This window comes from Hesperophylax consimilis, chromosome 22 (assembly GCF_061612785.1).
Source record: "Hesperophylax consimilis isolate HC1 chromosome 22, BYU_Hcon_1.0, whole genome shotgun sequence".
NCBI classification, from domain to species: Eukaryota; Metazoa; Arthropoda; class Insecta; order Trichoptera; family Limnephilidae; genus Hesperophylax; species Hesperophylax consimilis.
In genome coordinates this window covers 8,294,740-8,311,410 of record NC_142857.1, presented here as the reverse complement: position 1 = coordinate 8,311,410, position 16,671 = coordinate 8,294,740, and the positions used below count along the sequence as shown (strand labels likewise).

The following is a 16,671-nucleotide window of genomic DNA, read 5'->3' as shown; positions in this document are numbered from 1 at the left end:
CTTAGTATAAAAAAAATACTGATATTGTTGTGATAGTGAATGTGCAAATGTGATTGCTGCAGACACATTAGTCTAGGGACATTTATATTTGTACAGGGTTTTTCAATAAGAGGTGTTATTTTGATATTCAATCGTAAAAGTTCAATGGTTTCATTGCTTGTGTATGGCATGTAGCACCGTCTTGTTGAAAGTAAACATTGTGCAGATCAATACCATCCAATTACAGCCATAAAAAATCATTAATCATCTCTCGATAGCGCAATCCATTCACCGTAACTGTTGCTCCAGCCTCTTTTTCGAAAAAGTAAGGTCTAATGCCCCGCCGGATCATAAACCGCACCAAACAGTCACACATTGAGGATAGAGAGGCTTTTCAATAATAACTCTTGGGTTTTCCGAGCCCCAGATGCGACAATTTTGCTTGTTGACGAAGCCACCGAGGTGGAAGTGGGCCTCATCACTCAAGATGATTTGCATTTGATTCACTCAAGTGAATTTTAATAATTTCAATGCGTTGTTGAAGCGTGTATCGTTCCATTTTTATTAATGGTGTAGTTTTGTCAAATGTCAAAAAATGACAGCTTCAAAAGTAACAGCCACCGAAATAGCGGGCTATTCAAAATAACACCTTATTGGAAAACCCTGTATGTAAATTTATTTTATACTAACCACGAGAATGTACTTTATGTCCTGTTTGTGTCTCAAAAAAAAAAATAGTTTTGGACACTAGTGCCATTTCTCACCCCAGTGGCGATATTTCAAACTAAATTTACATGAAATGAATTGTTTTGTTTGCAGAATATCCAAGACATGATCCAGTTGGAGAGACCTGACTGGCAGCAGGTCATGGCCTATGTCACGGCCATCTACAAACACTTCGAGACTTGAACTACTCCTGTTCACAGGGCAAACATAGGCCATCAAATACTTACTCAGCAGCGAGCCATGATCAATAATTAAAAAACGAAAGCGTATCTTCCATAATTTTGTCAGAAATTTTCCATTTTTTACTATTTGCTGGCTAAATAGTCAATAATATTCTCACAGGAAAACATTACAATACCAAAAATTCAGAATAAAAAACTTATTTTTCCTTTTAATCATAAAATCTGTTTGTGCATCGCAAACAACTTGAGAACAGTGAAATGTATTTATATCATGTGTTATGGAGCTTTGAAATATGAATTAACTAACAAAAAATTGACGATGTCATATTTTTCAATTGTTTATTAAAAAGATTGCAGCGGAATTGCTTTCCTGAGGTGATATACATATTTGTAATAATATTTCATTTGCTTATTCTAGTAGACTTGCCAGTCTGCATTTATATTGATCTATGGAATGCTTTTCATTTGCCTATTCAAGTAGACTTGCCAGTCTGCATTTATATTGATCTATGGAATGCTTTTCATTTGCCTATTCAAGTAGACTTGCCAGTCTGCATTTATATTGATCTATGGAATGCTTTTCATTTAAGAATATTTCGACTAGGTGAAGTCTATGTACCATTGAACTAAGGAATTGTGAATTTTTGCTATTAAAAGACAATACTTCATTCCAGAGAATTAAACATTCAGTGATTTTGCAGTGTCTTATTTTGTGTTGTCGGGGCGTATCTAGAGTATATTCCTAATAATTGTTTTATGTTTGTAATAATGCCTAAGTTATAAGTAATTTTGACTGACTTTCATGTAAATTTTATTACTTTAAGGCCACATATCGGGTAAACTTTGCAAACATATATAAATATTTTTTTTGTAAATAATAATTAACTCCTTTCCAAACATATTTTTGTAATTAAAAAATGCTATTTAAACAATTATCCACTGTAATAGTAATTATTAACGCTTGGCATTTTTTTGTGATGCGTACAACACATCCAAACCATCCTGCCGTGAATTCGTAAGATTTAGTAGAAGCGATAGTCGGTTGTGACAGTGAAAAGTGAAACTAGAGATTTACCATTTTATTTTTCCAAGTAAATCTCTGGCAGCTATTTAGTATTGTTTAGGAATTGGTTTTCTGATAGCTTGATTATATTTCCGTATTTTTCTTGTGAAGCTTTAACCTTGTCGGTGTGTAAATCAAAGATATTAGAAGAACGAGATATGCTATGTTGGCCGCCGGACCGTAGCCGGAGTACTAACTAATTAGGGTACTTTGAACGGTATCGGGACGTGTACGCACAGAAATCTGTTCTATGTATTAGTGCGGATACCTTAGCGATGCCTTAGCGTAAGCGAAGGTGTGCAGTAGTATTGGTGAACAAAACCGGCGACACTCGGCAAAACAATTCCACTCAGTACGAACTGCGCATAGCACATCTCGTTCTTCTAATATCTTTGGTGTAAATTGACTAAAGTAGCCTCATTTTATTTACCCTTTCAACATGTTGATAGAATAAAGTTACCCAACACTTAACCCTTGAAGTGCCGAGTTCCCATGGCATAATTACCAATTGGATATGCCAGTGCTTAATGGATACAAACTTTTCGTATCCGATGGGTACTTTTGGCGCTTGAGAAGTTACGACATCCCTACAATAAGTAAAAGCGCTTTTTGTGGTATATCCCTTCTGCAGCACCAACGAATTGGAGGAACAATAATTTTTTTTGTAACATGTTCACAAGGTTAGCTTCATTTTAGTTTTTCTTTGGTGTAATTTTAAAGAAAAGGATTTGAGTGAGATTGATTATGAATATGTATTGCAAATGCTTGGAACTGAGAAATGTGCCTCTTACCAATATGGACCAGAGCGTTTAGAAACGAGACGGTTGTGTAATTTACGGCTTATCAATATTTAATAAACTTTATTCTAATATTATTATTTTCCAATTAAAAGGTCATTTCAATTGCATTAGTTTTATATTCTTTCTAGGTTAATTATTGTAAATATTGATATATTTTTATAATGTAACTATTTAAGCCTTGAGTGTTCTTATGCAGTGTTGTTTTCTGTAAATTATAAATACTATTATTATTGTTGACTTTATTAAATATTTTCTGCATTTATTTTTGTCCTGTAAAAAGCGATAAGTTACAAAAAAGCTTAGTAACTGGGGCAACTGAACAACTTCTGTAAATTGTATTTATTGGCTTTGTATACAAATATGTTATTCCATTATCGCAACTTCAACTTTGGCATTGAATAGAGTTCTCATGCCAGAACCGTATGATTGAGTTTTCATGCCAAAACTGTATGATTGAATTTTCATGCCAGAACCTTATATTATGAATGGAGTTTTCTTGTTAGAACTGCATGACAAATGGAGTTTTTCTGCCGAAACTGCATGGTAAATGGAGTTTTCATGCTAAGAACTGCATGATAAAAGGATTTTTCATGCCATAACTAAATGTGAATGGAGTTTTCATGCCAGAACTGTATATTATTGCCTTATTGTATAATTATTTATTGAGCCTCAGAACAAGTAGGTTACAATAACGATATAGTTTTATTATAATACTGTGTTAAACCATATTCAATAATATCTATTGCCTGTATGTACATATGTAGTTATTTTATCCTAATTTTGACAAACGATTGACTGTAAAAATGTTTTGTCGTATGTATTTTTATTATTACAAACTCCATTGCCAAAAGTTAATTATTAGGTTACAAAAGAAAAGGGCAATAATTTTCAGTGCTCTATTATATTTAAAAACAATTAAAAATAATGTGTATCTTCTCTACTAAATATTACATAAATGTATTTCCATATTTTTAACATGTATTCGAAAATAAAAAAAATGCTTTGCATCAAATAACTTTGAAAGAATTTTTGTAACCGATTTGTTGTTAATAAATGGGAAAAAATTAAACAGATTTTTTATTTGAATAACTTTTCCTGATTATAAATATCAAACACAAGGGATTTGATTACTACTTAGCTAGCGATTAGTCGTTCATGAACGAGCTAGCTGATTAATGTAAAATTGAGCCTACTTCCTGCAAACCATACCCCCACTATACTTTCTTTTGGTTTATATCTTCAGTGGTCATTAGCAGGGGCATTTAACTAAGCTTTGGCCTTGAAACTCATTTGAAACCGCCACGCCCACCTCAAAATTCTTATGGAAAACGAATAATATGGCTAAAAGCTCAGATCTCATTGGTGAGAACAGAAGGATTGGTTTGATCTCTCGCTCTCTACCATAATGACTCGTGTAACAGAAAGAGATGACGGAATTTTGCCGTTTGACAGTTTCAAATCATTCAAACAAAATGAGAGTGGTTTATTTATACACGCGGGTTGTCATTTGCTGCCGAAATACTATCATTTCCGTCGAAAATATTGCATGTTAAAGTTGTTCGTGATAAAAATACAATATAAGCCAGTATAGTGTTAGCGAGTTACAAACATATATTCAACCTACCTACGTAAGTTCAAGTTTAAAGTGAATTAACAGTTTTTTAGGTTATTCGTTCGGTTTTTTGAACAATGCTTCATACTTGACATATGTCTTCCTCCACAACGTATAAATGTTATTTATTATATCGATAAACTTATTCATGTTATTGATTAGTGTTATCCTGTATTATCTTATTGTTTTGGTGAAATTAAAGATTTTTAAACATACGTAACCATGAGTTCATGAGGCTGAAAAATGTCGGAATTTTTCGTCGTACTGTCGGAAAATCATGTTTTGGAAATTTTATTCAGTGTTTTTGCAAATTTCTTGTCATTTTGGGTTTCTTCTTCTCAGATTAACAAGTTTCATCTTAAGGAAATGCACTGTAAAAGTTTATTTTCTTAGTCAGATGAACCTTGCCCTTGGAAAACATTTCGACATTTTTCTGCTTCAAGGACATTTTTATTTTTATAATAGTTTTTTTGGGCTAGTGAATGAATAGAGTAGGCTGAGAGCAATTATGTTGTTTATGGTCGCATCTTTTTTTAAATGGCCTTGAGTTTCCTCTACCTTGTCTACTGCTCTGCTCCGCACGGTAGGTACTGCTTGTATATCTGTGGTTAAGTACTGTATAATTCTGTTGGATACAAAAAGCCCGAAGATATCGATCTAGAGAGTGGTATATTTATGGTCATTAGTGATCACCATAGATATAATATTATTCGTCACCAACATTTTTCACTCCACTGAATAGATAATTAGCATTACATACGCACCTTCAAATAGAATAGAATATTTTTTTCCGTTTTCTAATTTATTGTTACTAGCTGACGTGTACCCGGCGTTCTGGGGGTTATCCTTAGAAGATAGACATATACCATTCTGTTAGCCTTTTTAAGATATACAATTCCGTAGTACATTATTTTGATGTATCTCATAAGGTTTAGCTAGCAATGTAGTGTACGAAAATATATTTTAACGACTTGATTATAAAACATCGACTTTTTTTTTTTTTTTTTAAAAAGAAAGACAAACATTCCCGGGTTACGAATAACCCAACAATGTTTGAAAATCTCCTACTACCACCACAGAAAGCCGAAAATGTTGCTTGTGTTGTGATGGAGAATTATTAATTGGATTGGAATTATCTAACTAACTAACCATCACGCCTTTTCACGCAGGGGTAGGCAGAGAGGACGGATCGCCAAACAACTCGGTCTTGGCACACACTTCTTGCCTCATTCACATTCATACATACTCTTCTATTATTCTGACTCTTGACATGGCCCGACTCGAGTATCTGATTCACTTGATCGTGCCGTGTCTTCCTCGGGCGTCCCCGACTTCTGCTACCATTCGCATTTGCATCATATATCCTCCTTACACTCCTATATTCGCTCTTCATGGCCAAACCTTCTAAGTGTCCCTTTCTTAATCTTACTCATTACGCTTGCATCAGCCTTGCACTCTTTGCAGATCTCCACATTCTTCACACGATCATACATGGTTTTACCACACATACGCCTCAGGGATCTCATTTCAACAGCATTCAATCTACTTTCATCCTTTCTTTGCCAATTCCATGCCTCACTTCCATACATCGAGGTAGGTACCAGCACTCCGTTGTGGTGACTTTTATCTACCTTCTATAAATATAATATGAATGTATCATATATGTAAACCTTCCAGAAGAAATTCTCTAAATGATAGTGAAAACTCTATCAAAATCTGTTCCATACTTTAGAAGAACTAAGCGCACAAACAGACAGACGCGGATAGCGACTTTATTTTTTAGATATTTTTAAACCGTTTCGTGTAACCGTTTATTTTGAGAAGGCCAATTGGTTTCGGTTATTTACAAAAATAAATTTAAACGATCACCTCCAATTGAAAGTCGTCACTGACAGCACCTTTTGACTTAGATCGAGACAGCCAATCAACATTGCATACTATATCTCTCTTACACTGCCGGACATTGTATATTGCCATTTCATTTGATTTTGAAATTGTACTGAAACCGGATTTCTGAATTTGAAATTCATGGAACAGGCCCACATTGCATTTCTTGTGTTCTTATTTATTATTTGGCTCACAAATCACATCTATGCCCCACCTTTGTTTCCACCTACACACCAAACACATAACTGTCATTGGCTCCACCGCTTTGATAGTCCGTACAGTATGGTTGTAGCTCGGCGACAGTCGGCACACTTCCATGCCATATCGCCTTAATTTTCTATTATCTCTAGCCATCACATGCTGGGAAAGTGTGAGAAATTTCGAACCTAATGATAACAAAAATAGGGCAAAGATTCAATAAATAAATTCACTGAATATTTTTGAAGTGCAAATTTATATTACATTTCCTCTTGTATTTACAACACTGTGGATTTACATAGTGTAATTTATAAATATATATATTGTTATCTTATTGAACCTAATGATAAAAAATTTCAATACATTATTCTATTACCTTTAACATTACATTAACATTATATTATTCATGTTATGTATACATTACAACAAACAATCTATATAATATTTTTACTTGTACCGCGACTAAGCATTGGTCTAAATAGGATAAATATTTATTCAATGTTATCGACTCTCATCGAAAGATGTAAAACAGAAAAAGATTCAATCGCATTCAATTCCTAGATGCCACTGAATCTTTTTCTGTCTTTTCTGTTTCCTATCGTTAATAATGTCTTGTCAATGATTAAATATTACTATTTGAGGTTACCTATTACATATTTACTATACAGGTATTATTAATAATGAGATAAGTACATGATATTGCTCATATTATTCCTACATACATATTTTTGTACAAAGTTAAAATAAAAAATAAACATTATATTTACAGCAATCCAGGTATGTATTATTTACTCATAATAAAATAATAATACAATATTACATAAGTCCTACATAAAAATTCAAGATGCATACATAGTTTTCTATAATACGCCATTGAAGTTATTTACACATAATGTATAATATTTTGTACAGATTCAATCAAAGATATTAGAAGAACGAGATATGCTATGTTGGCCGCCGGACCGTAGGCGGAGTACTACCTAATTAGGGTACTTTGAATACTATCGGGACGTGTACGCACAGAAATCTGTTCTATGTATTAGTGCGGATACCTTAGCGTAAGTGAAGGTGTGCAGTAGTATTGGTGAACAAAACCGGCGACACTGGGCAAAACAATTCCACACAGTATGAACTGATCATAGCACATCTCGTTCTTCTAATATCTTTGGATTCAATGCACCTATATCTAATAATATTTGGAGAAAAGAATAATTATTGCTATCACCATTCTAATATTCCGGGCATGTATTTGTTGATGAGACCTTCATAGTATGGCCAAAGAGATTTGATGTCAGGAATATTCTCACTCTTTGTGTAGAGGTCGTATTTGCTGAAAAGAAGAAAGCGTACTTTAGTAAAAGAGTCGAAAAAAGTTGGCACATTCAGAATCGGAATGTTGCTTTAAATGACTTCAGATCTGAACAGCCAAGAACTTTCTCACCTTCGACTGTCTTAACTTCTTCCCCTTCCCACTACTTTCAGCCTCCGACAAACCCCAATTGGGGATGCCATAGTCTCACTTGCTCCTGACAGTTAGGTGCAATTGGGACTCTTATATTATGTGGCTTCACCGGAGAATACTAAAAGTCCCATGGACCGACATGATCACCAACACAAAAATTCTCAGGCGGGCTAGAGCAGAGAGAGAACTGCTTAGATTAATAAAAATCAGGAAAATTTCATATCTGGGTCATGTACTTCGAGGGGAGAAGTATCACTTGCTCCAGTTAATATTGAAAGGCAAGATAGAGGGTCGCAGAGGGCCTGGTAGGAGACAAATGTCTTGGCTGCGAAATATACGAGAGTGGACCGGCATTAGAAGTGTGGAGGAGCTATTCCGGGCAGCGCAAGACAAAGAGACATTTTCTAGAGTGATCGCCAACGTCGGGGGGACCTGATACGGCACATAAAGAAGAAGGGACTCTTATGCGGTACTCAGTGATTAGGTTTTGCTTGTACCCTATCTTTATCGCTGTATATAATATTATCAACTCGTTTTTTTACTTATGGCACATTATCAAGTAATTAATCTTTCTTCATAATAACATTTTTTATTTTATTTCGAATAAGGAATTATACAATTTGTCTAAAGAAACGTCACTATCTCAATGACAATTCTTTATTCAAACTTTCTTCAGGCAGGTAGGTATCATAATATTGAAAAGCTCAGTCAAAGTTAGCCACCTAGTCAAAGTTAGCCAACTAGTCAAAGTAAGGATTGCTTGTATAATAAAGTAGATGTACAGATTTTCGAAACCGGTAACGGAACGTACAAACAAATTGAAAGACAGACAAAATTCGTTAAATAAACCAGAAATCTTTATGAATTGGTTCCGTGATACACTGTGACACCTTTCAAAAGTGACATAAAGTAAAAAAAAAAAAAAGCGATGAAAAAAACCAATATATAAACCTAAGCTACATAACCTATTTAACCTGATTTATGTTTCATGACTTATCATGACTACATCATTTTTGAAAGGTGTGTTGAATTGTCATGAGTTCCAGTAACCTAAAATATCGGTACTTTGTATTTGTAGCGGCAGCTACTAGAATAATACCTGGTACTTCCTCGAAATATCTAGAACATCGATACATGGAATTCGCATCGCATTGAAACTTACGAAACGCGCGGCGAAAGTACATCAAGCGCCCAAGATCTTCGAGAGCAGTGTAGTACCTATCTAGAATGATAGGGAAGCTGCCAGCCTACCTACTTACGGTCTGAAAGGTTCTAGACTTTACTAGGCGCATGTGACTACTATATACATACTACATCGCGGTACCTAGCAGTCAGTCTTTAGCATTGAACCGGGCAAGCGCTAGCCGCCTACTGAGTGGCCGTTCCGTTCCGCTCCCCTTGCTCCCGCATGAAACCGCACGTACCCAGCCTCATCAGACTGGAGCATCAGGAAGACTCAACGTCTTCACCCGTTATAAACACTACCATGATGACATCGTCGTTCGTCGTCAGCAAGTCTGGTCCCCACCGACGCGGTGTCGAGACACCGACATCATCATGGACCACGGATTCACATCCCACTGAGACATGACTTATATGCATCCGATTGTGATGCACATCAACTAGTACTGATGACATTGTCGTTCGTCGTCAACAACTGTGACTACTCTATTTAGACTCTGTAATTCGTCTACTTCAATAAAGATGCTGCTAGGATACCACAAACATCTTTCATTCGTCTCCTTACCACATCCAGAAAATCGTACATTATAATATTTTAAAAAATGACATTCCACTGTTCAGTGCCATGGGAAAAATAATGACATCTAGTGAGTAAAAATAATAGTCAATGTTTGAACATCCTTGAAGTACGGTACAAATACTATACATAAACATTACCTTTACAAAGAGTTTTATTACATTGATTTAAATTTTGTCCAAAAATCGATAACTCTTTATTCCAAATTATTCCAAAGTTATATTTAGACTTACTTGAATTCCAGGACCCATTTAAGAATAGACTCATCCTTGGCGCTGGTCAAGTGCTTGTAGTCTCCTCCTGCGTGCCAGGGGTAGAAGGAATGATACCTGCAAATATTATTAATCAATTAGTTACTTTAAACATCTAAACTACTGATATACCAGTTACTCGACTCATTACAAATCTACATTTAGTGCCATTTCGAATAATAATAATAATGTCCCAACATAAACTTGCAAAATTGAAGAAGGCGGAAAGAACACCTTGCTAGGTCGTTACAAGGCTAGAGGTAATGTACAACTGACAGCGATTACATTGAATTTAACTACCGTGCGCGGTCGTTACAGAGCAAAGTGTCTATTAATGGTCTATTTCGACTAACTGTGTTCTTCCAAAATACTCCCAAGTGCAGATTTAAACATGATGTTTTCAAATCCTAGCTCTGTCATTGGTGCATAAAAAATCAAACCCTATAAGTTTCTAGCTATGAAACTTAGTTATAAACCAAAAGTAATTAGTTATAAATCTAAGTGATAGGAATAAATTAAATGGATAAATTAAGTGCCCTTGAGGTGATTTTCTCACGAAAACGGCGCTATACAAATTATCCTATCATTATTATTATTATTATTGTGAACCAATAGCATAGATAGGCCATCACGAAACATGTTCTGTAGCAGATATATCATTAGCAGATTGTCTCATAATTTTGTTAACTAATTGGGTTAGGGGGAATCCATAAATCAATACACTAGGGCAGCTATGTAACGCCAAATGTAATCAATGCCACTCATCTCAATCTGTCTGGGAAAAAGAGAAAAATAAATGAAGTTTGCAAGAAAATTTGAATATGGTAAACCATACCTTATCATATAAAAAGCGGCATCAGGAAGTTTGCAGCTGTTGTGCTTGAGGACTCTGTAGAGATATTCATCGTGGCCCCAGGACATTATCACATTTTCCAGACCGCAGTGGGGTTTGTATATTCCGTATTTTGAGCTGCAAAATGGATTAAAAAAAATTCAAGTTTTAAAAAAAATCAATAGATGGCATTACAAAGCAGTAAATTTCACCTTTTTTAACTCTTGACAGGCCAAGATGCCAAACAAAACGTCTGTAACCAAGTGGGTCTTATGACGACCCCATGCATTTTTCTGTGTTATGGGCTTTTAAATTATAGAAATCCCAATTATTAATGGTAACTTATGTGTTTGCACAGAAATACGTAAAATACTAAAATGATATGTCAAGTATTTACGCTAATATAAGGAGGATAGTAATTTTGGGTACTACCTTCCCCACTTGGCTGCGGGTTAGTTAAAGTGACTTTACAATAATAATAATTATTATTAATATCTTTAACTAGTACAGCAGTGTGTCAACGTGTTTATGGTTTTTATTGGAAGGGGGTATAAGGAAATAAAACAGAAATTGTATTTCTATATTATTTTAAACTCTGAAATAGAAAACTTTGAACATTTTCTCAAGATATTTTTACAACTCTTTTCAGCTTGCAGTGTTATTTCTATTACGAGTCATGGAACTTTGAAATCCATTTATCCCGATGATACGCCATATTATTGTTTTAGTTGTTAATCGGTGAGAAATAGTTAGGATGCAGGCGAATTCTCCAATTAATGTTTTGTACTGTCATGTTTATTACTGTCTGTATCTGTGTTTTCACCAATTTAAAAACAAAATATATTTTTACTTTTATTATGTTTACAAAGCAAAACGTTTTCTCTTGAAAGTGGGTACTGCCCCGATGATGGACAATGTAAATAAGGAGAAAGCCAACATGGCATAATAACCAAAAAAAGTAAATGGTACAAAATTTTTTAATTTTAAATTAACAACAGGATAAAATATGCAAATACCATTTTTCCTCCGACTAAAAACAATGTCTGAGTTAAACAACTGAGTGTTTACTCTTCCATAGTTAGATAATATTTAGGTATTTCCCGAATTAGTTTAATTATTGATGACCTTTCAATCTCATGTTATTGATAAACTAAAACATCATTGTGTGTGATAATTTTATGCACACTCAATTTATGGCAAGTTGGCCGCCATTTGACACTTATGTTTATTTACATTTTTTTTAAATTTTTGTATAGGGACATGCCGTGACATTTAAAAAACAATAGTTAACTTACACAGTTTTTGATACCCTCCTGATGAAGGAAGGGTTCTTCCGAAACCGGTAGAGTTCAAATAAAATTAAAGTGGCCAATAACAAATTTATGTAACAAATAATTATAAGCAATAATTAGTCGCCTGAAAGATTTCCTAGCATAACTTTTGAAATGATTTGTATGCAAAAGTGGTGCATAATGAAGAATTATAATTTTATTTTTGTATTGTTAATGCAGTTATAGCGGTTTTTGATTTTTTGGGTATTCCAGAGGAAAGGAATGGGATATGTAATGAAAAAAATTCCATCTGTTTTGGCATTTTTCATAACTCTTCCTCCTCGCACTGCGGCTTCCAATTGTTCTTGAATAATTCCGTCCAGGGCTTTTAAGGATCATGGATTTTTTGCAGTGTTTATGGTCAGTGGTATCAAAATGGTATGAAATTATTAACAAGTAACTCACGTGTATCTTTCATCCTGTCTATCAGGGTTGTCTATGAAACTGCTCTCACCATAGACAATGGAGGGGGCCCAGGCACAACCAACCACAAAGGTGTCCCCTACCACACACCACTGGGGCTCATCGTAAAATGCCATCACCTGTAAACGTAAACACCTGTAAAAAGCCATCACCTTTGACAGACTCTGTGGTCGAGGGGTAGGGCTCTTGACTAGCAATCCAAAGGTCCGCAGGTTCAAATCCCAGCGTGCGCAAGTAAATTTTATTCAATTAATTTGTGTTGTTTCACAATTTTAATTCATTAAACATACTAATTTCTGTTGTCTGTACATGGTGCGTTATTCGAAATAATATTCCTGTATAATGTGTAAAATTATTTAAGTTCAACAAAACTATTAAATTTTAAAATTAGAACTGATAAGTACAAACCATTTAAGACAAGCGATAAAGTAGGAACCTAAATATAATTATTTTATTTTTATTTTATTATTATAATTCTATTTTTGAAATCTGTATTTATGTTTTGTTTAAATTTTTGAAAACTTTAACTGTCAGGTCAAACAAACTTTAGATAGTTTAGTTAGAGAAAATATGACTTTGCATGCAGAAGACACTATATTAAAAACACTGAATATTGCATGATTTAATGTTGCTTTTTTACCCTCCATTACTATTAATATTGTTATTTTTATTTGGATAGAACTCTCCAATTTGTCAACAAAAAAGATAATTATCTAATTATATATTTTTTTTTTTTAAAAAGAAAGTCAAACATTCCCAGGATACGAATAACCTGACAATATTTGAAAATCTCCTACTACCACCACAGTAAGCTGAAAATTTTGCTTGTGTTGTGATGGAGGACTTAGCCAGCCGAGGAATTGAACACAATACGCCTGGGTGGGACCCAAACGCGATGTCAACTCGGCCACCAACCGAGAAAATTGACAATGTTTGTTTTTGAAAGGCAATGTGATTCACAAATCCTACAATTATAATATCCAGTTAAGACAATAAATAATACAGAAATATTTGCATAAAACAACATAAATAGAACTCACTTTGCCGAGGTCATGTATCAGTCCCGTCAAATGGAACCAGTCGAGGTCAGGATGCTCGTGGCGGATGCGTTCTGCGGTTTGGAAGGCGTGCACGATGTTGGGCACATCGGTGTCCGGGTCGGATTCGTCCACTAGATCATTTAGCCGGATCAGGGACTCTTTGATGCTGCTCTTCACGTGGTTAAACTTCAGCCATTTATCCATCTTTTCTGGAATTTGGAATGCAACAAGAAATGTCATTTAAGTATAATAATAATTGCATAATTTGTATAGTGCCTTTTAATAAAAATCACCTCTCTGTACGACTGCAAATATGACTTCAAATAGATGCTCTATCTAATTATATAGGTTTAATCCCTCAGGCCTCTGGCATATTGACCATATTGCTTTGCTATAAAATCAAAATATTTCTGAACATATCCGAAAACTAAAAACTGTTTTTGATAGGTGATGAAATAAGCTTTCGAATTTTAATATTAGAAATAAACATATAAATTTTGAAATTTTTTTTAGTATTTTAATTGTAGGTTATTTATTGTATTTGAAGTTTCTTTGTCCAAATGTTGTATTTGTTTCAGGTATTTGTAACAATTCATTGGTATTACGCCGTAACATAAGTAAAAAAGATAGATGGATTGAAAATCAAAATCTCATTCCAATTATTATGAAAATAAAACAACGACTTCTGTGGCCAAGTTTTTAAGTCCTGGACAAGGAATCCAAAGATCTTAGGTTCGAAGCCCGCTGCCCGCTATTAAATCATTAATTTATGTGTGTTATTTTACATATAATTAATATTATAGTATATTTGTGGCACATTCCAGAGTGGTAGATACTCCCAGTATCGCCCTGGTAAAAGACCACTTCTCAGAATCGAAATGTTGCTTTAGCCATGTTTGGTGATCAGATCTAAATAGTCAGGTACTTAACAACCTTTCCCAGCCCTTTTCCTTCCCACTCATCTCACAATATACCCCAATCATTTTTATTTTTATTTTTCATGCCCAACAGAGCAGCACAACAACATAAATACAAAATTCTGTATAATGCAAGATGGAGAAATAGTAAATTAGGAATAGTACAATAAATAAATGAAAAAGTCAAACAGGGAGGCAGTTTGCTAGTTTGCTAGGCAGTTTGTTCAATTAGATCATTTTAGCAGGAAAAAAAAGGTGTATTACCTTTGACAAAGTTGACTGTCTGGTGCGTGTGCATAAGTTTGTATGTCTTCCTGACGCGCTCTTTGATAGGATCGTTCTCATCAATGGAGTAGTCCCGGAAAGCGTTCAGTGGTTTGTCGTTGAACACGGGCTCCGGGCGCATCAGGACCGACGGGTCCATCATTGTGATGACAGGCTCCTAAAGGTTATTATCTTTGTTAGGTTGGGATGTTTCACACAAATTCAAATATAAACCCTCTGGTATTTTCGTGTACTTATAAAGGTCGAACAATCTCCTTTTGAATTATGTGTGAGATACGTGATTTTTGCAGTGTTAGAAAGAGGCAACTTCACGCTTTGTATTAGCATCAAAAAGTTTGCCATACACTTCCAAATAATTGTAATGTGTTCCAAAAAGTCACTGACCGTAAAATTTTGCATGACTCCAAAAGATTTATCAAAGTTTGTGATCTTTTTATTAATTATTTTTTATATGAAATGAATAAAAAGTCAAATGACAATAACCTTTGTGTAATTTGTTTAATAACATTTCTGTAATTAAATATGTTTTTAGTTTCATATAAAACGGTATTTCTACAGTTTACAAGAAAAAACAATCGGTAAGCGACAAAACAATCGTTAAAAAAAATTCTTCCATTTTTGAAATCAGAATTTTAATATTTTTAATTGTATATATCCATACATAATATGTATTAATCTTAAAGATTTTTTCATCTGCTTTCAAAAACAGAATTATTTCACTGTGGTATATATACATTCAAAAACAGCAAATCTATTTGAAAATTAATGTTACTTGGGAATATTTCTAAATAAATCAAAACTCATAATACCAGAGGTCGTAATATTGTTATCGCCAATCGGCACTATTTTAGTATTTTGAATGTCCCCGATAAATGTTGATTCGATTAAGAATTTCGCAGCAGTTAGTACCCATGGAATTGATTCCTAAAATTTATTTCAAGCTATGCCTATTTGTTTGTTTTTAGTACATGCTAGCGCAGTCCTGTGAAAAATCACGGAATAGTCTGAATTCTTGACAAATCAGTTCCAATTTTAAAAATAATCTGATAAAATATTATATCGTAAATATATTATATAGACTTTATTCACACTTTTGAAAACTCAAAAAATGTTCTCCGTAATATTTTAACATTAAATTTGAGATGTACAGAGATTGAATGAAACATACTAATTTCAGTTGTCTGTGATGTGCGTTATTCCTGCGTGAAATTATTCATGTGCAATGAATACAAATTTGAATTTAAGTGTCATTTTCAAAAGTCGAACTGCTCGAAGAATAATTCAGAAGATAAATGATAGTACCTACCTGTAATGTATTATTTTAATGGAAAATAATTTTAAATATATTTTTCAAAATTGCGCTATTTATGTGTAATCAAGTGTAATAAAAAAATTATGTTTATTATTAGATTGTAGAACTACATTTTAAGTTAAAATTTTAAAAATACGTAACACAAATCTAAAAATAAAGTCAGCACAAAGATTAAAAAAAAAAGTACAATATATATAAATCTCACCACTTGAGTAGCCATAATGTTGAATAAATTAAAATGAATCAATTATTCAATAACTATTGATATCCTAACCCAATCGAGAACTTGTCACAAATGACTTTGATCCGACCAACTCAACATATAAATATGATCCAACGAAACTAATATCATGACGTCAGCAAACCTTTCCTAAAAATATGTTTATAACCATACTGTTATAAATAATATATTATTATTGCGTATGGGGTCATGTTTTGAAACTAAAACAAAACTTAGTAATTTAAAATCGTTTATGTATTATTTTGATTGATTGTTGATAAAAACATTAAATAAGTTATTTTATTCTTATTATGTAGAGACTTCAAATCTTTTTCATAATATTTACTTAATAATTAAATGTAGGAGTGTAAGAAAATCATTTCGGTAATAAT

General features: G+C 33.7%; 2 protein-coding genes across 5 annotated transcripts in view; one reads left to right on the top strand and one right to left on the bottom strand.

Annotated features, from left to right (window-relative positions):
- spdi (sperm antigen with calponin homology and coiled-coil domains split discs) overlaps positions 1 to 3,803 on the top strand; it is a 280,173-nt gene extending 276,370 nt beyond the window's left edge. For all 4 annotated transcript variants that reach the window (XM_089645531.1, XM_089645530.1, XM_089645533.1 and 1 more), the window contains one exon: positions 799 to 3,803. In XM_089645531.1, coding sequence (XP_089501657.1) covers positions 799 to 888 — 90 coding nt within the window. In that variant the 3' untranslated portion in view covers positions 889 to 3,803. The remainder of the gene's footprint in view (positions 1 to 798) is intronic.
- A 2,881-nt stretch (positions 3,804 to 6,684) lies between these two features.
- Miox (Myo-inositol oxygenase) lies at positions 6,685 to 16,389 on the bottom strand. The gene is made up of 8 exons (XM_089645464.1): positions 16,265 to 16,389; positions 14,727 to 14,904; positions 13,546 to 13,754; positions 12,488 to 12,624; positions 10,755 to 10,889; positions 9,902 to 9,997; positions 7,624 to 7,777; positions 6,685 to 7,366 (listed from the first exon to the last, which is right to left on the bottom strand). The coding sequence occupies exons 1-7, from the start codon at positions 16,277 to 16,279 to the stop codon at positions 7,669 to 7,671; spliced, it is 879 nt and encodes a 292-aa protein (XP_089501590.1). The 5' UTR covers positions 16,280 to 16,389; the 3' UTR covers positions 6,685 to 7,366; positions 7,624 to 7,668.
- Between the last annotated feature and the right edge of the window lie 282 nt (positions 16,390 to 16,671).

Coding starts and splice junctions, on each gene's coding strand:
- Miox (XM_089645464.1), bottom strand. Junction 13,755..14,726: donor GACAGTCAACTTTGTCAAAG/GTAATACACCTT, acceptor TCCAAATTCCAG/AAAAGATGGATAAATGGCTG. Junction 10,890..12,487: donor AGACAGGATGAAAGATACAC/GTGAGTTACTTG, acceptor TCCATTTTGCAG/CTCAAAATACGGAATATACA.